This window comes from Megalobrama amblycephala, linkage group LG19, assembly GCF_018812025.1.
Source record: "Megalobrama amblycephala isolate DHTTF-2021 linkage group LG19, ASM1881202v1, whole genome shotgun sequence".
Taxonomy (NCBI): Eukaryota; Metazoa; Chordata; class Actinopteri; order Cypriniformes; family Xenocyprididae; genus Megalobrama; species Megalobrama amblycephala.
In genome coordinates this window covers 12531677-12554139 of record NC_063062.1, presented here as the reverse complement: position 1 = coordinate 12554139, position 22463 = coordinate 12531677, and the positions used below count along the sequence as shown (strand labels likewise).

Below are 22463 nucleotides of genomic sequence, written 5' to 3'. Positions count from 1 at the left end.
AAAGTTTAGGGTCAGCAATGTATTTTTGACAGAAATAAATTAGTACTTTTATTCAGTAAGAATGTGTGAAATTGATCAAAAATGACAGTAAAGACAGAATGTTATTTCTATAAATCAAAGAATCCTGAAATCATATATCATGGTTTCCACAAAAATATAAAGCAGCACAACTGTTTTCAACATTGATAATAATAAGAAATGTTTCTTGAGGACCAAATCAGCATATTAGAATGATTTATGAAAGATCATGTGACACTGAAGACTGGAGTAATGATGCTGAAAATTAAGCTTTGCCATTACAGAAAAAAAAATTTAAAAAATGATGACATATTTACATAGAAAACTTTTCACAGTCTATCAAATAAAGGCAGCCTTGGTTAGCATACGAGACTTCTTTTGAAAACATTAAAAAAATCTTGCCAACCCCAAACTTTTGAACAAAAGTGTATATACATGTATACAATGAATGCTCAGCACACACGCTCCTTTCTCATCTTGGCGATCTGAAGCAGAGCCACTCTGGCCTCTTCGTCCATGAAACCCTGAAAAAGAAGACCACAGCTTCTAGAACATAAACACTGCAGTTTTCATGGGTTTACTTCTGAAAGTGCATTAGATAATAAGAAAATATACATCATAAAAAAATAAAATGTTACCTGTGCTGCACTGAGCAACCGTGTTCTGTATATTGAAAGCACGTGTCTGTAATGCTTTTCAGAGTTCTGGCAATAAAAAGAGAACAAGATCATAATGCATTGGTTTTCACATCAGTTACAAAAGAAAAATGAATAATGCATACTTGCATTTCATTTAGAAATGTACAATACATGTCATAAAATGCTCTGTTTTGCTGGATTACACTAAAAGCATTGGGGTGGAAATGCAAGTACTTTGAAAGTTAAGATGTCTCTTGAGAGTGATTCATGCTGTTTTTGATCACCGTCACAGCAGATTTCTTATAATATCATAGGACAATCTCATGTTACTCTGTGGGATTGCAAAAATGTCTTCAGCCTGGTGTATCCTTTATGAGTTTAATCAGTTTCATGTTTCCTTTCTATTCCCAGTTCTCTCCAACAGCAACAGGTTTGACTCAACTCAAGGGGCCTATGACATGGTCTGCTTCCAGTGGGTAGAACGTAACAAAGTACATTTACACAAGTAGGCTACTGTACTTAAGTACAAATGTGAGATGCTTGTACTTTACTTGAGAATTTCCATTTAATGTAACTTTATGCTTTTACTCCATATTTCAGAGGAAAATACTGTACTTTTAAAGGGATAGTTCACCCAAAAATGAAAATTTGATGTTTATCTGCTTACCCCAGCGCATCCAAGATGTAGGTGTCTTTGTTTCTTCAGTAGAACACAAATGATGATTTTTAACTGCAACCGCTGCCGTCTGTCAGTGGTATAATGCAGGTCAGCGGGAACTTGGACTATAAGAGTAAATAAAACACGACAGACAAATCCAAATTAAACCCTGCGGCTCGTGACGACACATTGATGTCCTTAGACATGAAACGATCGGTTTGTGAGAGAAACCGAACAGTATTTATATAATTTTTTACCTCTAATACACCACTATGTCCAACGGCATTCATCACTCGATTTGTGAGGTCTGATCGCGCTCTGACAACGGCAGTGTCTCGCGCATTACTTCAATGGACAGACATACTTCCGTGGTGTATTAGAGGTAAAAAATGATATAAATACTGTTCAGTTTCTCGCACAAACCGATCGTTTCGTGTCATCACGAGCCGCAGGGTTTAATTTGGATTTGTCTGTGTGTGTTTTATTTACTCTTATAGTCCAAGTTCCCGCTGACCTGCATTATACCACTGACAGACGGCAGCGGTTGCAGTTAAAAATCATCATTTGTGTTCTACTGAAGAAACAAAGACACCTACATCTTGGATGCTCTGGGGGTAAGCAGATAAACATCAAATTTTCATTTTTGGGTGAACTATCCCTTTAACTTCATTACATTTGTTTGACAACTAAGGCCCAGAATACTTCATTTTATGTTTCCATCTTGCACACAGTTGAGCGCGCAAGCCTTTCAAAAGTACACTTCTTTGGCTATCTAATGGACTTTGTTTTCAAGTTTCAAGTCACTTGCACATACGCTGTTGTACGCGCACCAAAAACTGGGCTACGCGCGGACGTCCGCCAACCCTCCTGATGACGAAATTTACATCATGTGGACAGTGCATGGACCGTCGAAAAGCTTGTACAGCCGAAGTATACTTTAGGCTTTAGTTACTGCTGTGATCACAGAGCGGCGAGATCACAGAGTGTCGCAACTCTCTTTTTCAACAGCTCTGCCTATACTAACGAATCCTATCACAATTGCACTGAAAGCACTGACCTCTCTAAGCTTAAACAAAACAGAATCTCAAAAAAACAGCCCCAAAGAATGGAGCAACTGGTGAGGAACTAACCTCTAGCTGCTGTTGTAGGCTGCAGACCTGAGCCTGGAGGGAGCTGTCTGACTGTGATGGTTCACAGGAGCTGACGGGTTCTGATATGTTGACCTCAGCCAACCTCTGTTCCTCATGTTTCACTGATGACTGAGATAGAGAACATGTAATTAGACCTTTTTCTGGGGGGTGTTCTGGTTGGTTGCTGGGTGGTCAACTCAACTTTGGTTGTACAGTATGTTTAAATTAGAGATGCACAATACATTGGTACTGTAACAGTTAGGCTATTTGCTGATATTAGAGATATTTAATTTTTAATTTCCCACATTTTATTACCTTCGCTGCCATCTAATTCTCACTTAAAGTTGATTTTTAAAAACATTAACAATTTAATCATTTAAAACAAAAAGTTTTTGTTTCTTAATTTATTTAGACAAAAGTACAGAATTTGAGTATCGGCCATTTATCAGTCATTTTAATTGATGATCTGTGAGACAAAATAATCATGAATGAATATAAGAAATATACAAGCAATAATCATGAACCTTTGCAACCTGATCTGGTGATGTGCTCCCCTGGTCCTCAGCTGTGCTACTTTTGCTTTCAGTTGGCTGCACGATTCTCACTGCAATTCTAGTGACTTCACGTTCTGCTCTGTCACTCCCTGTAGAAGAAGATACTTTGTTATGCTGTACTTCACTTGTGCATGGCTGCTTGTGTTCTTCTCTCTGAACACCTTCCTCTTTTGTGTTTGAGATGCTCACACTGGCTTGGTTTTGTCTCTTCTCCATCTCCTCAAGGGCTACTTTGAGTTGCTCCACCTCTTTCTCCTTTTCCTCCATTAAGACAACAGGAACAAACTTGGCCTGCAGAGCCTCCTGGATGGTATCCAGCTCTGCCTTTTGTTCTTTAAGTTCTCTCAGCAGGCTCTGGTTCTCCTCCTGAGCGCACTGGTACTTCTGTAGAGCCTCGTCAGCTTTGGTTTCAGCCTGTTGCAGTGCATTGTTCAGTGAGCTGGTTATGACTGTGTGCTCACCCTTGCTGATGTAGTTCTCCAGATCTACAGTTGGTTCCTGGGTCTCTGTGATGGTGTCAGTCATGGTGCTCTTCGCATGTGTGAGGCACCATTCTGATGGGGTCTGAGCTTCTTTACACAACATCTCAGCCTGCTGTGTCTCCATTCCCGCTAACCTGGTCCTCAGTGTGTTTATTTGCTCTTCTCTGCTGAGCAGCTCCTGGGAAAGCCGGCTAAGTTCCTGCATCAAGGAGCTCTGGTTCTCCTTCTGCTGTTCAACCTCCCTCCTGCTCTGGCTGAGTTCCTTCTGCATTCTCCCCAGTTCGGCTACGGCTGCCTCCCGCTGGCCTTTGACTTCTTGAAGCTGGACTCTCAGCTCTTCCACCAAGTGCTCTCTGACGGCCACTAGATGAGCTTGCATCTGTCTCACTCGTGATTCTGAGCCGGCCATCCTCCTTTGCACATCGCCCAAGGCCTCCTCCAGCTCCCATGCCCGGTTATGGGCCGCATGCAGAGCTTGTTCGCTGCTTCTCCTCAATCCTTCGTATTCCTGACAGCGCAAAGCCAGCGCCGTGTCCAGCCTGTGTACCTCCGCCTCAGCTACTTCTTGCCTCCTTCGTGCATCTCGTAGCTCTCTCCTAAGGGCCTCCACCTCACCGGGCAATAACTCCATCGGAGTAGATCTCACTGGCACAGGAGCTGACTGTGCAGGCCTGACCTGAATAATTGACAAGGGTAATGTTGAAGTAAGAAATACTGTTTTGTTCGTCTAGTTTAATTCAACTGAAGTAATTTCAGTTTGATTAGAATAGGATATAAAATGAGTCTGATATCAAGTGAGGTTATGACCCTTTAATCTCTATATTCTGTCAGAAAAAAAGTGCTCACATTATAAAAATTGTATTACTTGGTGCGCTGCATTATATGGAATCTTGTTTTCGCCACTGAATTTAAAAAAAAAAAAAAACTTTTTCGACAATTCTGACTTTTTACTCACAATTGCGAGTTTATATCTCGCAATTCTGACTTTTTTTTCACAATTCTGATCTTTTTCTCGCAATTCTGAGTTTATATCTCGCAATTCTGACTTTTTTTTCTCAGAATTGTGAAATAAACTCACAATCGCGTGTTATAAAGTCAAAATCGTGAGATATAAACTCACAATTGCAATTGTGAGATAAAAAGAAAAGTCACAATTACCTTTTTTATTTTTTATTCAGCGGTGGAAACAAGCTTTCATAGCATTATATATATTATTTACATTATTATAAAATTTAACTGCCTGACAAAAGGACTGTTTTCAAAGATATCAAGGTCACATACATAAAAAAAAAGTTACCTAAACTAAAGATTGATTGATTGATTGATTGATTGATTATTTATTGATTGACTGATTTTGTGATGAAGACCTTAATGTAAAATTTAATTTAAATGGCTGATAAAAGAAGTACAAACTGTAAGCAATATATCAAGGTCACATACTTAAAAAAAATATATACCTGTGTAGAATCCAGATTATGACCTTGTTTGGCACTTTTTCCTTCAGGGAGCAGAAAATATGTTTAAAACATTAGAGCCCCGACCTGGAAAGCTTTTGTGATATGACTGATTGTAATCCTGATTTTCTGCAATTCTATATATTTATATATAAAACACGTTCCAAGTTACCTTCAGTGGAGTGACTGCCATGTTCCCTCTGTAATTCAGACACAACCTTTTAATGATGACATTCACAACTGTTCACAGGACCACAATCAGCTACATGAGAGGAAAATGATTGCCTGATAGCACAGACTTCAGATGTCAATCAAATGAAATCAAATCATCAGTCATTCTCTAAAGAAACTCACTGTTAGGGGCTCTGACAAAGTTTTCTCCGTCTTTACTGATCCTGCTTTGGTCCAGGGTTTAGCCTGTTCATTCAGAAAGAAAAATAAATGTTTCAATTCTTATCAAAAATCTCTGTTAACATGGCCTTCAGAAAGAAAGAAATCTATTTCCATAATAAATGCTATTCTCTAACGATTCTTTAATAATACATTTCCCTACAGTAAATTAGTGAAACATATCCTGAAGGCTGGATCCATAATATATGTGTTAGGACAAAGAAACTATGAATTTACACATGTATGGCTGAGCATGCGAATCAGTATTCCTCTCCATCAACAGCTGCAGAAATTTCATCAAATTGATTTCCATCACTGGAGAGCTGGAGATCGCACACCATCATCATTTTCAAGTGACTGCGTATTAGAATGGCTCTAATTAAAGTGCACTGCGATTAGCATTTAAGATGCTAGATGGAAGTAAGATCAATAAAAGGATGGAGTTAATTTGAGTGCAGCAAACCCATGACCTTATTGTCTGCCGTTACTTCCTTTTCCTGTCTTGGATTTCAAATACTTGAACTTGACTGTGAATGTGCATGCAAATGCGCCAAACACTTAAACTGTCAGCAAAATGTCAATGTTACCTGTTGGATCTTCTGTGAAACATTGGCAGTCTCTTTAGCTGAAAACAAAATGGGGGGAAAGGTTATAGCACATAATGTTTCTGTTCCTAATGCATAACATTTCAGATTTTACTATGCCATGAATGTGCTTTGATTTACATGACAATCACTTTATTAACTAATTGTTGCATTTTATCATCTGGTGATATGGCAGATATTATATGAAAAGCATCTTTCAGGGACCCAAGTGATCTAAGAATAAGCAGCTGATTTGCTTGGAATAAGCCTCTCTCTTTAAATAAGACACTTCTTGGAAAAGGAATCCTTTTAGTGTTAGAATCTGAGAAGTCTATGTGAGCACAGCTGGATCTGCTGGATCACTTCTCTTAAATGACATGACATTACCCAGTAATGACAGTATGATGGTTGATATGGGATCTAAATTTAAAACTCAACTGACCTGCTGCCTGCATGAGCAGGTTCAGTAATTGCTACATGTGATGATAACAAGACTGTCACTTTGTACTACCTTGCTGAAAAAAACCCAGCATTGCTGGTTACAAGATTATATGATGTTTTGACACATTGAAACAACATTTAATCCCACCGTATACATGTATATTGCTAATAAACAGTAGAAAAATGTTCAATATCATTCAACAAGCACATTTGTGTTACCTTTAGTGGTTGTTTCCAAGGCATTTTGTACAAGTGTGATCAAGTCTTGATTCCGACTTAGTCTGGCATAGTGGTAAGCATCATGGCCATAAGCGTCCACTGCAGAAACATCTGCCTTAGTCTTTAGGAGAATCTCCACCACTTCTTTACAGGAGTTCTCACAAGCTAATATTAGCGCAGTCCTAGACAGAACACACACATACAGAACATAAAATATAACAAAACAGAACACAGAAATAATGATTGATCAGTTGGTATGGCACTACTGAGGTCAAACACACTTTATGATTATTTCTGCAAAGCTAAAGATATCTTTACTTGAATTAACTTTTCCTAGGTGACTCATCAAAAGCAGTTCATGACTTGTACTGAACTATATAATCAGTGTTGGGGAAAGCATTACAAATTAATGCATTACAATATTGCGTTATTTGCTAAAAAAGTAACTAATTACATTATTTTTGCGTTACTTTTTCTCACCTGGGCAGGGCTTGCTTGTTTGTTTTTTAATAACAACAATAAAAAGTTCTATTTTTGGCAAATGTAAAAGCCCTTTCACACCAAAAGTGAAATGAATAAGCCTCAGGCTGCAAATTCATGCCTGTACAGTAGAGAGTGTAACTCAAACAAACCTTTCAGATGTGCTGCCATTCTGGATTAAAGAAGAACAGGATACAGGAGAAGGAAGTTCAACACTCTTATTTCTAAAGTACTTTTTGCTTATTAGTATGGTTTAATTAGATCATCGAAAGTCAACAGCGAAGGTATTGGTTAATAAAGTGAGATTAAATACATATAGTATATTTGTGTGATTTAAAGGTCCCGTTTTACGTGGTTTTTTGAAGCTTTGATTGTGTTTATAGTGTGCAATATAACATGTATTCATGTTTCGCGTGTAAAAAAACACAGTATTTTTCACATAATTTACTTATCTGTATACCGCTGTTTCCACTGTCATAAAAACGGGCTGATGACTTCCTTGTTCTATGAAGTCCCTCCTTCAGAAATACGTAACAAGTTCTGATTGTGCCAGCGGTTCCTGTGTTGTGATTCGACAGCAGCTTAGCGAACCTTGCCCGGAAAGGTCACGCCTCTTACCATAACGTGGAGATGCACGCGCTCAGTGTTATTGTAAACATGTCTTTAATTTTACCCTATCAATTTGAGCCGGAATCAGACCCAGTGATTGGACTGCGGGATGAAAATAACAGCGTTTCGACGACATGGCGACAAACACACTCTACAAACGCAACTCTTGTGTATTCCTGTGGGCGGAGGTTAGTCAAAAAACTGTTTTAGTGACGTCATTAAAGGAGGAAGTAGAGGGATGTAGTCCAAACTGGCCGTTCGATGTAGGCGACTTCTGTTAAATAAAATATCTCGCTTGGCATTGAACTTTGAGCTTTAAAATTTAACAGATTTTATTTATACTCTAACAACAACATTACACACTAACTAAAGTTTGAAACATGGGATCACGAAGAACGGGACCTTTAATATAGTTAATTATTACAGGTTTGTGTAAAATTCTGAGATTGCATTTCACTGTTTTTATTCATTTTAAGGAATACTGAATGTTTTTGTGCAAGTGAGATGAGTAAATGCATGTTCACATTTACTCTAGAACTACAATAACCATCATGTTTACACTGCGCGCAGAACACCTCGGCACTGTATTTCTCTCAACATGAAGACAGGAGAGCTTAAATGTCAATAAATGTGAAAAAGTAACTTGCGTTACTTATTTGACAAAGTAACAGATATTTTGTAAATTTTAAAATAAGTAATGCATTACTTTACTAGTTACTTGAAAAAGTAATCTGATTACGTAACAAGTTACTTGTAATGCATTACCCCCAACACTGTATTTCATTATGTTATTTATTAAATAAATGTAATGCTGTTCATCATTTAATTAATCTCCTGAGTTAAATGAACTTTGGCAGCCCTAAAAATGGTAATGTTGCTGCACTTTCTATATCAATAAATGCTGATAAATAACAAAAGGTATCACTAGTACAAGTGTGCTTTGCACTTTGTTCCTATTGCTGCTTTCTGCAGGGTACACATGCAAATGTGTCCCACTTCAGTGGAAGGAAAACAGGTGACTTCCTTGTTGTAGAAGATGGATTTCTTAAGGACACTAGCACAATGCAGCTGAAATGACCTGGGATGGCCTTTTTCATATTAGGTTGCAAGTTGATTCACATTAGTATACAAGCTGGAACTGAACATAAAAAATGTATTTGAATTTAAAATGTGATCTTCCTCTTCTGGCTCTTTAATTATACAGATTTGATTTTTGCTAACTTTGTGGATCATTATTAATGCACAACAGGAAATATGATCATTTTTAAATGCTTTCCCTTACTTGTTTTGCTTGTCTCGAAGGACAGTGCGTGCTCCAAATTGCACAAGCAACTGGCATGCTCCTGGTTGGCTCATCTTAGCAGCAAGCAACAAAGGAGATCTACCATCCTGAAAAAGGTACATACTGTATATTATGTATATATTTTGGTGTTAATTTCAAAATCACTTTTTCTATCTCCCTTTCTTACTTCACTTCTTAAATATACACAGCGTGCAAAATGAATTGTTGTTTCAAAACCTATTTTACTTACTGCATCAGCAGCATCAATAGATGCCCCGCTGTCACAGAGCATCTTGATGGCGGCTTTACAGCCTACATATGCTGAAAAACAATAAGAAGACACAAGACGTTATAATTGTCTGATCAACTCTGACAGCTAGACATTATATCGGTCCTTGATGCATCCTCATGGAGCAGTTGAAGAATTCATAATGAAAGATCTGCTTGAAAAGAATGATAATAAATCTGACACGCATGCCCAAAATGAAAAGAAAGAATTCATTATCACTTCAGTTTCAGAATGTGGAAGAAAAAGCTCTAAGCATACTGGTGTGCATAAAACCTTTTAACACTGTGGTATGTCCTGTAGGCTTGTCGGTTAAAATATTTGCATGTTATTAATTAAATATTATATCAATAAAATATTAAATAGGACCAGTCTCATAAAATGTTTCTTGCCTTAGAATCCTAAAAAGTGTACATACATGTTGTATAGAATGTCAAATCTAAGACTTTTTTATTATTATTTTATATTCTAATACACTAGAGATCATGCAGACAGTCCCACATTAAGGTGTGGCATTAAAATATGTTGGTGCTGTGCAGTTGGTGGACCACTTTATATTAACTATACATAGTTTTGCCATCTTCTCAAAACCACAGAATCTGCTGCCAAGCAGCAATCATCTTTAAGGCTATGGAACAAATGAATTGATTAAATGCCTTCATTGGTGACAGCCAGGTAACAATAGTGTTTTCCCTAAACTTTGTTTGTCACCGTTGTGAAATTGAACCACTAATAAAATATCTCAATACAGCCTGCCTAACTTAGGCAATAGTCTGGAAGCTCGTTTCCGCCACTGAATAAAAAATAAAAAAGATAATTACGACTTTTTATCTCACAGTTCGCAAGTTTACATCTCGCAATTCTGACTTCTTTTCTCACAATTGCAAGATATAAACACAATTGCGAGAAAAAGTCAGAATTGTGAGTTATAAACTCACAATTGCAAGTTATAAACTCACAATTGCGAGAAATAAAATCAGAATTGCAAGATAAAAACTCACATTTGACTTTTTTCTCACAATTCTGACTTTTTTCTTGCAATTCTGACTTGAATTGCAAGAATTGCATGATGTTGTCGCATTGTGAGATATAAACAATTCTGACTTTTTTCTCAGAATTGGACTTTATAACTCACAATTCTCACTTTATAACTCACAATTGCATGTTATAAAGTCAGAATTGTGAGATATAAACTCAAAATTCAGAGAAAAAAAGGTTATTGTGACTTTATATCTAACAATTCTGACTTTTTTCTCAGAATTGCGTGATATAGTTGCATTGCGTGTTATAAAGTAGGTATAAACTCGCAATTCTGACTTTTTTTCTCAGAATTGCAAATTTATATCTCTCAATTCTGACTTTATAATTCTCAGTTGAGTTTATATCTCACAATTCTGACTTTATCACTCGCAATTGTGTTATAAAGTCAGAATTGCAAGATATAAATTTGCAATTCTGAAAAGAAAAAAACAAACAAATGTGAGATAAAAAGTCGCAATTAACTTTATAATTTTTTATTCAGTGGCAGAAACAAGCTTCCATACAATAGCCCTTCATTAAGCTTAACAACAAGCAGTTAGTCTGGCGTTGATGTTATTTGCAGTGGTCATGAGATTATTGACCAGAATTAACAATAAGAATAAAAAACGATATGAAAGCTTTAATGATGCATTGTTGTTGATTAGTCAGTGAAACAAAAGCAACTGTTTATATTTTAAATGGAATATTAATAAAATAAATAATAAAAATAAAAAATTATAATTTTAAAGAAGAAAAATCCACACACCTGCATCATGCAAAGCTGTACGGCCCTGCAGGTCTGCGCTGTCAACAGGACATTTACACTGTTGGAAAAGAAAATATTTAACACATGCATGAGCAATATCATACATATTAAATTCTTTTACATATTCCTCTGCTCAACAAGAAAACTGAGGTAAAAACACTGAAGAGAATGTAAATTGCATAAATGCCACTCAGCACATGCTCATCATAAATTCAAATGTATATGTGGAATTTGGCTCAATCATAAGATTCTACTTTTAATGCTTTAAATTGTTCATGGTTTTAATTATTTTGCTTTAATGCAATTGACTGCCAATTGAAACTCATTTGCATTCATATCCTTCGTTTTCACTTGCATTTAATTATAGCTGCATTTACATCAAAGCTTTACGAAAGAAAATTCACATTTCCACACCAGATAACACACCTCACATTCTTAACCATGCGTTTGGAAGCAAAAAAACTGTTGCTATGATACAAAAAAGTGGAGTAAATTGCTCCATCCCTGCCTTAAGCACACAGTTTCATATGGAGATCAAAAGCAAAGGAAAGTCCAGAGAAAAAAAATCCAAATAAACAAGGGCTTTAAACATAAAACAGGGTAGGGAAAGAAAAGAAAGCATTGAGCTGTCTTTGGCAGAGCAATTGCTAAAGGGGTTGGTTATACGTCAACAATGTGACATTCCAATGCGGTTTCTCATTAGTCTTTCTTCCTGTGATTGTTAGTGGAAAAACGCAGTGGAAGGTACCTGCAGCAGCTTCTGCACACACATTGAATGACCGCCTGCTGCAGCCAGATGCAAAGCTGTTTTACCTGCAGAGAGGAACAACATACATACAGTGAGGTTCAAAAGTCAGAAACAGTATGGCCATGATTTTGACCTACTTTAAATGTGTACTTTTATATGAGTGTATATGATGCCAATCATTAAAGATGAGTAGTGCAGAGACATAAAGTCTTACCGGCAGCATCTAAAGCCTTCACATTGACACTGTTTTCCAGGAAAACATTTAAGCTATTTATGAGGCCTTTGCTAGCAGCAACATGAAACCTTAAAAAAAAAATAACATACAAGTAAATTTATAAAATAGAAGCACGATTATCATTAGAGATGCACCGATCGACCGGCCAGGGATTGGAATCGACCGATTTCCCACATGTTCGGCACGTTAAAAAGCGAGCGCATGTTGTGTAACAGTATATTGGGTCCGTGCATAAACTCTTAAAGTGACAGCAGTCCAATATTCCTGCTGCTGTCATGTTAATCTAAGAGCAAAAGACAAAGAAAATAACTTTCTGCTCTTGACTAAATAAGTTTTATTGCTTTAATTGTAAGCATTAATCTGTATTTAATTTTGATGAAGATTTTCAATGAAGACTATCCAGTGTTATTTTTCATTTGATAACTTTGATTTCTGTAATATTTCTGTCCTGAAAAAAACCCCCTGAAAACTACATAACCTGAAAAACTTAAAGTTTCATAGCTCTTTTTATTCTAATGCATTTATTTCTGCTGTTGTTTGCAACTTGTTTATTTGTTCTTATTTTTGTTACTGACTTTTTACTTGTTTTTTTATGAAAAATAAAATTTGCATTGAAGAAAAGAAGATTTCTGTTTGTATATGCTGTCAATTATAGTTCTTAGAAAGAAAATCAGAATCGGCAGAATCAGTATCGGCAGATCACACTAACAAAAAAAATCAGAAATCGGAATCGGCCAAAAAAATTGCAATCGGTGCATCTCTAATTATCATCAATAATATTGTTGTCATCATTAAAGGGTTAGTTCACCCAAAAATGAAATTTCTTTCACTCACTCTCATGTCGTTCGAAACCCGTAAGACCTTTGTTCATCTTCGGAACACAAATGCAGATATTTTTGATGAAATCCGAGAGCTAGCTGACCTTCCTGTGTACAGCAACGTTACAACCAACTGCAAAGCCCAGAAAGGTAGTAAAGACATCGTTAAAATAGTCCATGTGACTGCAGTGGTTCAACCTTAATGTTATGAAGCAAAGAGAATACATTTTGTGCGCAAAAACAAAACAAAAATAACGACTTTATTCAATAATATCATCTCTTCCCAGTCTCCTACACCGTTTACGCACTGTGTGTACAACAATTTTAACAATGTCTTTACTACCTTTCTGGGCCTTGCAATTGGTTGTAATGTTGCTGTACACAGGAAGGTCAGATAGCTCTCGGATTTCATCAAAAATATCTGCATTTGTGTTCCGAAGATGAACAAAGGTCTTACAGGTTTGGAACGACATTTTTATGTGTCCTAACCCTTTAATGTCAGTGTCAATAATATTATTTTACAACATGAACGATGTATATTTAAAAGCAGATATTTGCACAGGTTAATATTATAAAACTTCCATAGAAATCAAAATATGCATTTACAACATATGTGAGTTTACCAGTGATTTACCAATACGATTATGTATTAAGAGCCAAGAAATGTTAACATGCAACAACATGGCACCCAAGGCCTGTTTCAACAGAAAATAGACACGACCACTCCTTGAGCCTAGTCACAAAGCAGGCATGATACAAGAGTTAATTAGATCACCAAGACTGTTGCTGCTCTTAAGTTGAAATAGTTAGAGGACAAAAGAAGGATCAACAAGATGTAGGAGTGGGTAATGGGTATGAACATGTTTTGTAGCAGAAAATAAAGGGGAAAAAAGTATTTTTTAAATCTATTTGAAAAAGGAATGAAAATAAAATGCACAGGAGCTAAATATAAAAAAATGTAACATTTCTTTATTCCATTATGTTTACTGGCATATATTCATATATTTTATTTAACAGAAAAACATTGGAAGGTAGGAGATATTGAACAACAACAGAACACGACAAAAATCCTGTCACGAGGCCTGACACACCTAATACATAACCCCCTTTAAAAACAGCTGACTGGAAGAGATAAAAGAAGAAAAATAGGAAAATTATAGGCTTCATGTAACACCACACACCATGTTTAATACTCTCCCATAAACATATTATCACTGGAGCACTGCTGTGCCGCACATTTATGATTTAGTTAAACGTCTATGTTGTTAGAAAGCTTTTATGATGATGATTTACTCTCTGGAACAACTTCTCTGCTTCTCATGTTCCTGTTTTACTACTTAAGAACTTCTTTCATGGCTTATATGGCTTTAATGTTAATGGGATATCATGCTGTGATGTGATGGGCTACTGTCAAACTAGTCAGGTATGAAAAATGAAACACTTGTTAAAATCATGTAATAGGCTTTTTCTTTCGTTTCAAAAAAAATTATCCAAACCAAATGACAGAGAAGCAGAAAATGTTAATATTGGGATGTGTTTTCTAAGCTAGTATGGAGCTTTTTCTTTTTAAAAAATATAATCGTATTCTACCTATGAAGCAAGTGGAGGGGATGGAACTGGAAACAATCACACTTTATCCTGTCCTGGGGGGGTGGGTGGGATGGTTATGTTTTGAACAACGCACAACACAAAAAGCAAAAAAAGGTCAAACCAGATCTCTACAAATCTTCACAAACATCTACTTGCCAATATAAATCTTCTTAAAGATGTTTTAGATTAGACCATGAAAACGTAAGTCATAGAACATAAAACAGTGGACTAGAGTTGTCAAAAGTACCGAATGTGATACCAAGTCAGTACTGAAATTTTAAAAATGTGTTGCTTTGATTGCTGTTGCGCTGATTCGTAAACAACTCTGATTGGCCTTTGTGTTCACGTGCTCATCAGATATGTCTGTGATTGGCTAGACAGGCTAGATAGAGAGCTCAGATAAGGTAATTTATCTGTTCAATAAGATACCTTAATCACCTGATGAGTATTAAAATCCCATCTCCACATGGCTTTTACATTTCAAATCCCTCGACATCTCCAAAAAGCCTAGCCAATGTTGATTCTTGTTTTATTACGAGCTCTGTCGCGTTCTCTTTTTGCCAGCAAACTCTCCTCTGTTCTGCGTTTTTTAAAGATGTGTGATTACCCTGAGGTTCAAGATTTAGTATGCTCCGTGTCAACCTTTCTTACTCGTTATGACAACTAACCTACACCACTCCCACAACATACATGCATCAAAGTAGCTGGAGCAGCTTTTCTCTATTTACAAATATGATGAGACATGCACGGATGCATGACGTGTGTATGCAATTTCCCATGAACCATCCCGACAGGTTTAAAATATAAACACTTATAATTGGCTTATCATAAGGATAAGACTAAAACACATTTTGGAAGGAGGATTGATGATGTACTGACTTAATATTTATATTTAGTTAAAGCTGCAGTCTGTAGGTTTTGTCTCTTTGTCGCCATCTCTGTTCAAAACCTGCTATTGCATTTATTTGTGGAATTATCATCTTTACGTGGAATGTGTATCGGCACAGCTCTTCAGCGCAGATGAATTTAATGTTTGCTGTCAGTCACCACACCAATGTGGATACTGTACTTTGGAATCACAGCTTGTACATCTTGGAAGTATGGCCAAAATAATAATTTTCACCAGATAATATCATCTGAATAATTAAGTAACATATCTGCAACTTTTGTTCTGACCAACTGAGGAAAAAAAGCATTACGATAAATCACGCTACCAATTGCTATCATGCTACCAATGACTAAATCTAACAATCGGATCACGTCAAACCATGCAAATTATTATTATTGTTATACTTTGTTCTCAAATTCTTAATGTTAACAACATCAGCATTGCGTGACTATGTGTATTTAGTGTGTATTAGCGTTACCTGTAGATTTCAATTTCTGTATCCACTCCGCAGTCTGAACAAGAGTTCAGTACATGGAAAAGACATACATTGAGTTTCAAACCCCATTGTTTCCTCCTTCTTATGTAAATCTCATTTGTTTGAAAGACTTCCGGAAAACACTCGGATCTCAACATAACACCGACTGTTACGTAACAGTCGGGATCATTAATATGTATGACCCCAATATTTGCATAATGCCAGCCCATTCGACGCATTAGACAAGGAAAGGCAGTATTAACGGCTGGATCTGTGCACAGACAAGGTAAGCAAGCAAGAACAACAGCGAAAAATGGCAGATGGAGCAATAATAACTGACATGATCCATGATATCATGATATTTTTAGTGATATTTGTAAATTGTCTTTCTAAATGTTTCATTAGCATGTTGCTAATGTACTGTTAAATGAGGTTAAAGTTACCATCATTTCTTACTGTATTCACAGAGACGAGAGTCGTTGCTATTTTCATTTTTAAACACGTGCAGTCTGTATAATGCATAAACACAACTTCATTCTTTATAAATCTCTCCAACAGTGTGTAATGTTAGCTTTAGCCACAGAGCATAGCCTCAAACTCACACAGAATCAAACGTAACCATCTAAATAAATACTTTACTCACATAATTCGAAGCATGCATACAGCATGCATGACGAACATCTTGTAAAGATCCATTTGAGGGTTATATTAGCTGTGTGAACTTTGTTTATGCGATGTATATATAGTCGAGAGCTCGTGGGGCAGAGAGAGCGCATCTCTTAAAGGGGGCGGCGCGCTGAAAAAATCAGTGCATAGTTAATGATGCCCCAAAATAGGCAGCTAAAAAAAATAATTAAAAAAAATCTATGGGGTATTTTGAGCTGAAACTTCACAGACACATTCAGGGGACACCTAGGACTTATATTACATCTTGTAAAAAAACAATCTAGGGCACCTTTAAGGTAAGGAGATAGTTTTGAACACTGGCTGGTTATGTACTTGCTCAAAAATTGATTTTGGATAATTTTTAACTCAAAAAAAGTTACAGACTGCCGCTTTAATTTTTAACAAACAAAAAGTTACATAGTATACCTTTAAAATGCTTAATCAGAGGTCAATTTTTATTCTTTCTGCAAACATAGTATTGTAGAAAAACGTATGTCAGTGTTAGCTTGATTCTGAAGAAAGTATGCTAATCATCTTGGAGGTTCATGTTTCAACATTTAATTTTGTGCTTTGTTTATCCTTCTTTACACATACCAGTATTTATCATCATGTGTGCGGGAGGCCCATGGAGGAAAGATCTCATTACAGATTGCAGAAGCAGTACCTAAGCTCTGTCAATTATAAAATAAAGCAATACCAAACCCTCCACAAAGCAAACAGGGCATTCTAGGTAACTTATCCTTGAGGGTAAAATATAAGAAGAGTAAACCAATGCAGAAGAAGGATTTAAAAAGCATTAAGGGTGAAATTGCCTCAAAATGTGTTTAGCAGTAAAGTCTTAGGTTAGTGTGCAATTCTAATGCAGAAGAAAAAAACACTACAAAACTTGAGTGCTACAGACTCCCTACTTTTCATTCAGAAGCCGCTACTGGAAATAAATTAAACAACAATCAAGGCATTGTGCATTGCAGAGGAGGATGAGGGTACAAAAAATAGGGCTTTCAAAATTTCTTCCCTCATCCCCTGGCTGGACATTTGCACTTTTATTAAAAAGCTATCTTTTGTGGCAAGAGACGAGTGATGAAATGCATACAGAAGAAGTGAACACAAGAGTCCCAGCAGGGAGGATAGAGATATGTTGATTCATGTCCAATCAAAGACCGCAAGACCACTTGATCCCAGAGCCCTTCATAGAGGGGTTCGGCTTCCACTTTAAAACATAGTGCAGGAATGAGCTCAGTAGTGCACAGCAACTGACTGTAAAATGAGTTGTCTTTGCAAAAATGTTGTCAGTCAGTTGGTTTTGTTGCATAAGCGTAGAATAAAATATAGAGTATACTTATGAGGAGAATTATTCTCAGTAAAGTTCAAGTAAAGACAACAACAACAACAACAAACAAAACTGCTGTACATTGGACAGAATGGACTATTTTTAACATCACGCAAGCATCATGTTGAAAGTGGCACTTACGCAGAATGGCCCTCTGGGTCTAGTTTGGTGGGGTTGGTTCCTTTCTTGAGTGTGGCTATGAGTTTCTCTATATCTCCATTCTCTGCTGCCTTCATGAGACGCTCATCATACTTTCCCCATTCTGTACTCTGAAACATAAGAAAACACAATATTTATACCATTAATTTCGCAACTTATTCTCTTACAGCTCTACGCATTTATCATTATGTTTTGGCTTTGCTAATGAACACTTTTTATTTTTTTGAAACCCTACAACTTTCTTTATTTCCACGTTTAAGAGAAACAAATCACATATTTTTAATGTGAAACCTTTACTATAGTTCAGTATAACCAAAGTCCCTTTAAGACAAGTCATTTCACTCGGCGGCCATCTTTGAAACGCCTCTCGGGCATCCTGGGCATCATGCAATCTCTTTGAATGGGGAAACATCAAATTCTCCAAAACTGTTCGCCAACCTTACGATTAAATTTCATATTTGAAATCACCAATGAAATCTAACAACAACCGGCTAATAAATTTAGTTTCTAAACGCTCGAATCATGACAATAAAACTATTTTTCAGGCTGGATCAAGCTAATGCGCATGCGCAGACCTAAATGCGCGTCTCTTCGGAGGCGCGCTTCTGACTGTTTCTATAGAAACCGGTGATTCTAACTCCGCTGAAGTGATGCGAAGACTTTACCAGTCGGCGATTGGCTCTTATTTAGAAGGCGGGACTTATTCCGCCATATTGCGCGTTACACTTTCTCCCATTCAAAACAATACGAGTGACATGTCTTGGTGTTATATAGTCTTTGGTATAACACTAGCAATTTCCTTTAAAAATTCCTTCATTAAGTCGCTATATGATATATGTCCTACTGAAATAACAGAATGTTGCTATGCAAAAAATAAAATAACGTACGTACAGTGAACAAATATTCTAAGAAAAAAAAAAAATTAATAAATAACAGGATGGAAAGCTATATTGACCAATCAGAATCCAGGACTAGAACCATCCTTTTTATAATGTAATTTATGGTAAGGTGATGCTGAATTCCTGGCTCACAGAAGTTTTAAACTATCAATTATTTCTCAATAACCGCACTATGAAGTAGTTCCAGGTCTGTTGACCGCATTACAATTGCATATCCAGAAATTATTATAGTTATTTCAAATAGCCTTACAGTCTATCACAGCACAGGAACCAATAAAGAAAGAAAGAAATTGGTCAAGTAATAAGGATGAAATAGCAAACAATATTTGTGGAATATTTCTAGTTTTTTACATGTCCAACAACACAGTAAACAATCTCTTGTCTCACTCAAGCGCAAAGTATGTCATTCACCAGCGATAAAATCATCTGTCGCGTAATTTCTAAAGATATGATACACAATCACGCGTCAGACGTCCTTATCACTTTAGCCATAAACATAAACAAACAATACAATATGCAACTTACTACAACCACACAGACTGACCACCCACAGTCCCATTCTCACAGTTTCAGGACATGTTATGGGCTTGGTCCAAAGTCTTGACAGGCTATTCGAAAGAGTGAAAAATTGTATCTAGCCACTAATGTTTACCTCGTTTTTCTTAAGTCGTTGTTTAAAACTTTTCATAGTTCCAGTATAACAGTAACTAAGCCCAGTGCACTTGTCCAGATGTCCAAATCTGCGTCTCTTGTCTTGTCAAAGTTTGCCTGTAAACTTTATTCCACCCCTCGGTTACAAGGTTCAGGCTCTATTGAGACCTGACGCGCTCCCATGAACCAATCGTCAGGAAAACTGTGTAACAATGAGCCAATCGGCGTGAACAGGGAGTCTCCGTATGAAGGTCATGCCGTGGAAAAGCTGATTCACATGATTTGTGGGCTGCAGATTCCACAGACTCCGTAGATGCCTTCAAAAGCAGCTCGACAATGAGTGTTTGTTTTGGATACAGCCTCGAGTAATACTGTCAGCAGGCTCGTCCTGTTTGCAAACTTGTAAACACAGTTGCGTCAGTGGTTGGTTAGAAATATGCGTAGCCTATTTTTTAAAATCATCATATGATTTAAATGAACATTTATCATATAAACTTTTGTTGCACTTTTTGTAGATACTGAATTGATGTTCATTTATTTAGCTGGCACATTTTATTATGTTACATGTTTATGAGATTATTCATATTTATTCTATGTCATAATATCATGTGAAGTGTTATCAGACAATTATCTTTGTCAAATAATAATAAAAAAAAAAAAAAAAAAAAAAAAAACAGAAAAGGACAAACAAAATGCAAAATTTGATAGATAAATGTGAACACAACCCAAAGGTTCTTTAGTTGATATCATATTCTCAACTATATTTTTCTTAAAAAGTCCCATTGTCCATGTGTATGTTTTTCCATCCACATGAAGTAAAAAAACAGTATAGTATTTATTATAGTAAACTATAGTAAACTATAGTAAATTGTAGTATATATTATAGTATTTACAACACTTTGTTAATGAATGCTACAGCATACTGTAGTGATAAACTGTAATAAATACTGTAGTATACTTTAGTTTTTACTACAGTAAATTGTAGTGTTTTGTAGTATAATATAACCTATAGTTGGAGAAAACTTCGTACAGTCTTGGGTAAAGTCATTTGTTTATATTACTATAGGCCTAGTTGTTATATTACCACAACAACTAGCTATATAATTACCACAAAAAATAATTAAAGTACTTTACTATAGTATTTTTGCAGTTCCAGAGTATAATATAAATAATTATCTTCTAGTAGCGCCACCTAGTGTCTGAAGAAAGTGTGTAGTGTGTATTCGTTTGATTAGCAGTGTCTTTGATTTACAGTCTCTGAAGCCCAGTTTTAGGGCAGAAAAATAATGAAGAGGAGAAATTCTGTGTTTGGACCCCTAATTATATCCTGAAGCGTTTTATTGCTTCTTTACTAAAAGCCAATCAAGCGTGTTATGAATCACATCCTGTGAATCACATCCTCTTTCTGGGATCATGTAATAGCCCCCTAAACATATAAACATAAAAGAGACTCATTTCTTTGTTATAGTACAAAAAACTGAACATTAATAATGCTGAGGGTGCTACTTCTAATAAAAAAAAAAAACAATAAACAGGGTTATGTTCTTGGGGGTAAAGTCTGCCATTTTATGTTGTTTGAATGTTGCTCTAGCTGAAAGTCTGGGGACTTGCCAAATCCAGTAGACAAACCTGTTTCAAACATGAGGCTCTTGAAAGACCTCATTCATTCTGCCTTTAAAATATGTACTATGTAACAGCAGCCTCCCATATAGAGCGTATTTTATGGCACTGTGCCTAAATATTTTTTTAAAAAGCAGTTATACAAGTGTTCTAACTGTAACAGCTGCAGTATGTTATGTGAAGCTGAGCTACACTATCATGTTACAATGATATGTGGTTTCTAAACCTTTGCAGTGTGCTGAAAAAAATGACAATCTCTCTGTACAGTGAACATGCAGCATGCTCTTTAAACATATACTCAAAAGTTACAACTGCAAATCCTCCAAATCTGTATTACAGGTGCCGGTCATATAATTAGAATATCGTGAAAAAGTTAATTTTTTTATTGTAAATTATTTTAAAAAATGAAACTTTCATTTATACTAGATTCCCTACATGTAAAGTAAAACATTTCAAAAGTTTTTTTTTTTTTTTTTTTTAATTTGTTGATTCATTACTGAATGGGGTGGCTGTTTACAGAGTGATGTATCAAAGCATATTAAATGCAAAGTTGACTAGAAGGAAGTAATTGGGTAGGCAAAGGTGCACAAGCAACAGGGATGACCACAAGCTTGAGAATACTGTCAAGAAAAGCCGATTCAAACACTTGGGAGAGCTTCACAATGAGTCGAATGAAGCTGGAGTCAGCGCATCAAGAGTCACCACACTCAGACATCCTTCAGGAAAAGGACTACCAAGCCACTTCTGAAACAGAAACAACGTCAGAAGCATTTACCTGGGCTAAGGAGAAAAAGAACTGGACAGTGAACAGTGGTCGAAAGTCCTCTTTTCAGATAAAAGTAAATTTTGCATTTCATGTTGAAATCATGGTCCCAGAGTCTGAAGGAAGACTGGAGAGGCACAGAATCCAAGCTGCTTGAAGTCTAGTGGGAAGTTTCTGAAGTTAGTAATGATTTGGGGGGGCCGTGACATCTGCTGGTGTTGGTCCATTGTGTTTTATCAAGTGCAAAGTCAATGCACTTTATGCTTCCATCTGACGACAAGCTTTATGGAGATGCTGATTTCCTTTTCCAGCAGGACTTTAGCACCTGCCCACAGTGCAAAAAACACTTCCAAGTGGTTTGCTGACCATGATATTACTGTGCTTTATTGGCCAGCCAACATGCCTGACCTAAATCTATGGGATATTTTCAAAAGAAAGATGAGAAACAGTCGATCCAACAATATACAGATGATCTGAAGGCTTCAATAGTGCCTCAGCAGTGCCACAGGCTGATCACTTCCATGCCACACTTCACTGATACTGTAATTTGTGCTAGGAGCAAGTCATTTGCTGTAATGTGTGCTGCCGACCAAGTATTGAGTGCACAAA

At 36.4% G+C, this 22463-nt stretch overlaps 1 protein-coding gene across 4 annotated transcripts; it reads right to left on the bottom strand.

Moving 5' to 3' along the window:
- Nucleotides 1–316: 316 nt before the first annotated feature.
- Nucleotides 317–19871, bottom strand: uacaa (uveal autoantigen with coiled-coil domains and ankyrin repeats a). 4 transcript variants are annotated; one of them, XM_048168919.1, is made up of 16 exons: nt 19473–19870; nt 17904–18031; nt 11974–12062; nt 11760–11824; nt 11012–11069; nt 9190–9260; nt 8940–9046; nt 6569–6750; nt 5912–5949; nt 5289–5351; nt 5107–5134; nt 4938–4978; nt 2978–4156; nt 2445–2573; nt 657–722; nt 317–542 (listed from the first exon to the last, which is right to left on the bottom strand). In XM_048168919.1, exons 1-16 carry the CDS (start codon nt 19506–19508, stop codon nt 471–473), a joined length of 2352 nt encoding a protein of 783 aa, XP_048024876.1. In that variant the 5' UTR covers nt 19509–19870; the 3' UTR covers nt 317–470. The 4 variants fall into 4 exon arrangements, 2 of the variants coding, with proteins under 2 accessions (XP_048024876.1, XP_048024875.1); XM_048168918.1 differs by having other exon boundaries at nt 2969–4156; nt 19473–19866; XR_007181634.1 differs by lacking the exons at nt 317–542; nt 657–722 and having other exon boundaries at nt 2969–3087; nt 3188–4156; nt 19473–19871.
- Between the last annotated feature and the right edge of the window lie 2592 nt (nt 19872–22463).

Bases quoted from the DNA above. Each gene is read 5' to 3' on its own strand.
- uacaa (XM_048168918.1), bottom strand. From the start codon at position 19,508: ATGAAAAGTTTTAAACAACGACTTAAGAAAAACGAG. The intron at 4,157-4,937 runs GTATATATTTTT...TCAATTATTCAG, and splicing joins ATAATCTGGATTCTACACAG to GTCAGGCCTGCACAGTCAGC. The intron at 2,574-2,968 runs GTTCATGATTAT...TCTCTATCTCAG, and splicing joins CACCAGATCAGGTTGCAAAG to TCATCAGTGAAACATGAGGA.